At 47.1% G+C, this 6000-nt stretch overlaps 1 protein-coding gene across 3 annotated transcripts in view; it reads right to left on the reverse strand.

Annotated features, from left to right (window-relative positions):
* Positions 1-5424, reverse strand: part of LOC137541798 (keratin, type I cytoskeletal 24-like) — a 42091-nt gene extending 36667 nt beyond the window's left edge. For 2 of the 3 annotated variants that reach the window (XM_068263306.1, XM_068263305.1), the window contains exon 1: positions 382-509. In XM_068263306.1, coding sequence (XP_068119407.1) covers positions 382-429 — 48 coding nt within the window. In that variant the 5' untranslated portion in view covers positions 430-509. Of the gene's footprint in view, positions 1-381; positions 510-5116 lie in introns of those variants that run through there. The other variant, XM_068263307.1, reaches the window with a different exon arrangement.
* Positions 5425-6000: the final 576 nt, after the last annotated feature.

The following is a 6000-nucleotide window of genomic DNA, read 5'->3' on the forward strand; positions in this document are numbered from 1 at the left end:
TCTGCATGCATTCCTGTATTGTCATATTGCTGTATGTCACCCCTAAATATTGTCTGTAACCTAAACTAATGTCCAGCGCTGCATAATATGTTGGTGCTTTATAAATACAATAAATAAATGGCCAGTCGGTGGCACCAGGGCATTTGAGTTTTCTATGCATATTGGTAAGTGTGATTGAAATATAAGTGCCAACTGGGAGTTTCAGATAGTGTTAGGCTTATCAATAGGAAGGATAGTGTTAGGGACAGGGACAGAGTTACCATAAGGCACTGTAGGCAGCTGTCTACAGGCGCCTGATGATAGAAAGGCAGCTCACTCCGCTCCTGGAGCGCCTCCCTCCTTCCCTATGAAAAATCCCAGTGTAAATAAGAGGTTACTCACCCAGATCTTGGCATTCCATTGATGAGATCTCCCTTCAGACGAGGGCATCTCTTGCTGCTTAGTACTTGATCTGATCAGAGAGGGATCTATTGCGCCAGCCCACACACTGTATACCACTTTTTGTTTTTCAAACTCAGCATCTCAAAGTACACATGGCACTGCACCCAAGAGAATTATTAGCTTCATTGAAGCACTCCCATATTTGGGTATGGCTTGCATCATAGTTTGACTCTTCCTCTATTGTTGTTTTAATCATGATAGCAAATATGTACAAAATACAAACGAAGCTCAAAAGATAAAAGAAAAGTATGATCCTATAAGTAGATCTATTCCCCTCTCGCGCTCCAAAAAGGAGCAGCATACCATGTATAATCCCACCATACCACACTCATACATCTCATACACCATACTACTTATAAAAAACATTGGTACTTACGTATTATACCATCCAGCACATTTGGGAGCCTCCTGTTAAATATATATTTACTTTTCTTGCAAGGTGGAACCATCTTTAGAAAGTTGGACGTCTTGGCTTTCATTTGTACTAGGTCCCAAGTCGGTATGGCACACGGTTTCTGAATAAGTGGGTGCTGAAGGAGGGGTCCCCCCTACACTTGGCTGTCGCTGTTACTATTAGAAGCCTCCGATCTCTATATTGGGCGGCTGGCCCCTTCTTGCCTGCAGACGAACAAATCACAGTGACCCCGGCAGAACCAACTCAGAAACTGTGGAGTGTAGTGATAAGATCTGTTTCCAGGGGCCTGGGCAGGTAATATACTTGCAGAAACAGAACAGCTTTCTGCACGGCGAGAATAGAGCAGAGGGTAGGAGACAACAGGGGTGGGATACAGGAGGAGCTGGAGTCAACAAGTCTGAGGACAAGACGGAGGATGAAAAACAGGAGCCAGAGTTCCTCAATTATTAACCTGACTGGCACTAGGCATTAAAAATACCGGCCGCCCACTAAAGAGACCGAAGACTTCTAATGGTAACATCGACAGCCAAATGCAGTGGATCACTCTCCTTCAAAGTCCATTAATTCGGGAACCGTGTGTCATACCGACTTGGAAACTTGTGCAAATGAAAGCCAAGACGTTCAGCTTCCTAAAGATGTTTCAATCTTGCAAGAGAAGTAAATATATTTTTAACAGGAGGCTCCCAAATGGGCAGGACGGTATAATACATAAGTACCAAAACATTCACTCTACCTTTAACTTCCGAAACCCATCCACCATCCAAAATACCAGTTGTCCCTCACCAAGGCCAAGCAATCCTATCCTTTAATCAAGGGCACTCTTCCCAACCCATTCAGACATACTTCCTTCCCACCCCCACTCAGGGACGGATCAAGACCAAGTTGCGCCTGTGGCAAGGTCAGGTTTTGCCGCCTAAACTGCCATTCATTTTGCCGCCTTTTTAAGAATTAAACAAACTGCACCTGGGGCAAGATACCCGCTTGCCCCCCCCCCCCCCCAGATCCGTCCCTGCCCCCACTCAACAGAAACAGGGACTCCAGAGATTCCAACCCTTATGTTTTCCATCCACGACACATCATGAAGAAATTCTGCTGACCTCACCATTCTCCAACCCAAAGGACGTGAGAGGCTGGGAGAGTGAAAGACCCCCATTCAAGGACCCCTTCCCTTGCATGAACAAACAGATAATCAATTAGTATTAATGAAATTTGTCTTAGACTTCTATTGTTCTTCAGTCTTTTTATTATTATTTACCAAACTCCCCAATCATTTAGCAATGCATACCACTTTCTAATAGATTTCAGCGTGCAATCTTTTAAAATTGTCCTAGTGCCACCACTGCCTTTATCCCACTTGTATATGTGTCCCCAGTGCCTATGGTGAATGTTGAAGACTCACCTGTCTGTTGGTGTGTGACTCCTGGCCTCCCCCAGGGTCCAGCATCACCCTAAGTGCCTGTACCATATGACACCAGTACATGTATAGCCGTACTAGCATAGGTAGACAGATTATTCCCCCATATGCAGAGTAAGCGAGCAACGCTCTGGTGGAGAGCAGTGACTCACCTCACCGGGGCTCCACCGATGATCTACCTTCTCCATGCGTCCCTATCTCTATGATCACAGCACCCTCTCTCCTCACATTACTCAAGTGATGAGAGAGGGTGCTATTGTCATGGATACAAGGATGCTAGAAGGAAAGTAGATAATCACTGGAGCCCAGAGAGGTGACATCACTTCCCTCCAAGACCTCACTCATTACGCTGCAATTCAGGGGGCCCATGACGGGTCTATACGAGGCCTGCAGCAGACTCCCTTATGGCTGGATGAGACTACTAGGCCCTCCTTGGCTACAGGCCTCATAGCAGCTGGCTGGGTAGCCATGTTTCTCCAAATAAAATGATCACAATGAAAGGTCACTCGGCCCACAAAATCAAGTAATGTATGGGCACCTTATGGGCTTGATTCAAAGCAGTTATCACACGCCCTGCTGCTCGCAAAAGTTTACACGCGAATAGCATTAGTTCACGTAATAAATGAAGGTTCTCGTGCGATCATGTGCGCTTTTCACATGAAACGCGCACGTGATCGCACGCAAACGTTCGTTTATAAGGCTTGATTCACTAAACCATGATAAGACAAATATCACACCTTATCAAAAGTTATCACATGTTATCAAAATGAACACGCCTTATCAGTGTAGCATAGCGAGCGCTACGAACCCACAGGGGCTCAGGGCAGGATGAGTGTCATTGCCAATTAGCAGGCATAAGTTCGTAGCGCTCGCTATGCTACTCTGATAAGGAGTGTTAACTTTGATAACAGGCTTGATTCACTAAACCGTGATAACGCATATCACGGCTGCACTAACATTTTCATCTGCATTTTTGTGTGATCACAAATTTTCACGCGCAATTGTGAATTTTCTCATGCAATCGTGGGCAAAAAATGTTGGTGTGATATTTGTCCTATCACGGTTTAGTGAATCAAGCCCAGGGGGAAACCCAGGATTTTGAAGGGGGGGATTCCTGAAAGGTCTCCCTCAGCCTCGCACAATACAGTATAATAATATGGTAGGACATCATGCTGGGTACACACAATGCAATTTCCCCTCCAACTGACAGAATCTGACAATTATTTCCTGAATGTCCAATCTGCTCTCGATCAACAATGTGATAGATCATGAACAGTTTGGATACAGATAATAATGAGGACAGCCGACATTGCTAATGAAGGGGAAAGTGAAGCATTCACACAGCAGGGCAGTGCTCATACCTGACTCTAATGGCTCATACACACGGGGTACGGCTGTCGCCGCAACCACGTGGCACGTGCGTGTTGCGGCGACAGGTGGCCCATGTGTATGACGTGCGCGCCCCGAACCGTCGCCCGTCGGAGCTGTCGCCAGGCGATTGACTTGTTCAATCGCCGGCTACAGCTGTCGCCACAAGTTCGCCGCAACTGTCGCTAGTCCGCGTGTCTATGCAGACTAGCGACAGGAGACCTAATGCAAGTGAATGGAGCATCCGGCTGGGGGATGCTCCATTCACAGACAGCTTCCGCCACGTCTCTGCCTTTCTGGCGAGACATGTGGATAGCTGTCGCCGCCAGGTCTCTTGTAGCCATGCATCGGGGGACAATTGTCCCCCGTGTGTATGTAGCTTAAATTCCCCAGAGCTGCTCCATGCTCTATACACATGCTGCTACTCAATGCTCTTTACACACGCTGCTGCTCGATCCAAAGTCAACTGTAGCAGGGAAGCAAAGGGGTCGGGGCTGTGAGCTGCAGGATACCTGCAGATATTCTGGTGTCTCTACGTGTGCCTGTCCCCAGACACTGCACTGGCCCTGGTCTGAGGGGGGATTCTGGGCAGCTGTAATCCCCCCCTGCGTTTGCCTATGAAGCCCATCACGTGAAGTGATGCTTTTCACATGAAAACGTTTGCGAGCGCCAGTTCGCGTGATAACTGCTGTTATAGTAGCTATCAGTCACGCTTTAGTGAATCAAACCCTATGAGTGTGCCAACTGTGACTGTAGGAGCTATCCTTTGCATTTGTAGCTACCAGGGCTATCAGTGTTGTATTTGGGACTTTCTTTGCAGTGCTTGTTTCTCTATACACTCTATCAAGTAAGACCTGCAATTACAATAAAAATCAAAAACACTTTTCATAATGAAGTCAGCGTACCACCTAATCTTTATCTGCTAGCTTTATCTGGACATTCTGCATTGTAAAAAAGGGTGTTGTGTTGTTTTTTTGAAGTGATTGTGACGAGAGAGGAGGAGGGAGGCTGCTGTCTTTGCTCTTTATTAAAATATTCTAATTTCGCAATTCCCTCCTCGCATGAGAACCTGGCTAAATCCTCACAGCTACAAGTTCTTCAGTGATTGATATCAGAAGCAAATTATAGAGTTTGTTAAACAAAGAAAGTCCCAAATACAAAAACACTAGGTGCCAAACCTGTTTATTTCTGAGTCAACCACAGTGTTGGTTCCAAAACCTCATTGGTCAATTTGACTTTGTAATCATTTTCAGAAACTGAATAAGGTATACAAATCTGATGCCTATCAAGTGCCTGGGGTAGAAAAAACTAATTAAAAAGAATGGGCCTAGCTGAGTATATTGCAAGTGCAACCCTTGATTTGACGAGGCGATACTGGCAGAAGAGAAAAAGATGATCAATCTCAAAGGGTCGCTGCCACACTCCAAAGAATGATACATAAAATCCTCTGACCCCATCACGATTTCATTGTCACCTACCTGGTCTGTGGGATTATCTTCAGCAGTGATAAAAAGAGTGTCGCCCTCCTAACGCTCCAAACAGACGCTAGTTGTAACGACCCCCCTGCTGAGAATCCAGCATTTGTACAGCAGCCACTGACTCGCTCAACTGCTCGGCCAGCAATACACCCGGTGGATTGCTTCGGCCTGGCAACACAGGTGTCACATGAAACGCCAGCGTATCAAGTGGTGCGTCGTGTGATGATGTTGACGTGATGCTGTTACCATGGAGACGCGACGCAGGAAGCCGCAAGTGCATAAGTATTAACCCTCGCTTATCGCCCGCTTGCAACTCTGCAGGGAGGGAGGGGAGAGGAGGCCAAAAATGATAGGAATGCGGCCCTCGGCCTGGACAATGCAGCCCGGGCCACGTAAAGTTTGCCCAGGCCTGATCTAGTGGGTTGCTGCTTTTGGCTCAATGCAGATAGTGCACCCTTCACCTGGATGCGCCAGAATAATAAATGTCAGTTCTTGGCATTGTAGACCTTCAGCTTTACAGTGGAGCACAGGGCAGAGAAATTGCATGGCAGCAGGGGCGTTGCTAGCCCCAAAGATCAGTGGCACATGCTTTGGATGGATGTTTCCCAGGCAGAGTCAGCTGTGGTGCCTCAATGGCGGGCAAGCTGGGAGCTGTGGTGCATCAATTGGGAGTATGTTGGGTGCTGTGGTGCCTCTATGTGGGCATACTGGGTGCTGTGGGGGCTTAATGGAGGCATGCAGGGAGCTGTGGTTCTTCTATGGTGGGCTTGCTGGGAATTGTGGTACCTAAATGGGAGTCCCAGGGGAGCATGGAAGGGGTCCATTAGAAGGTCAGGGAATTGTGTTGGGGAACTACCATATAACCTGGCAACAGGCCAGCCCAT

The sequence above is a fragment of the Hyperolius riggenbachi genome, chromosome 12 (genome assembly GCF_040937935.1).
Source record: "Hyperolius riggenbachi isolate aHypRig1 chromosome 12, aHypRig1.pri, whole genome shotgun sequence".
Classification (NCBI taxonomy): domain Eukaryota; kingdom Metazoa; phylum Chordata; class Amphibia; order Anura; family Hyperoliidae; genus Hyperolius; species Hyperolius riggenbachi.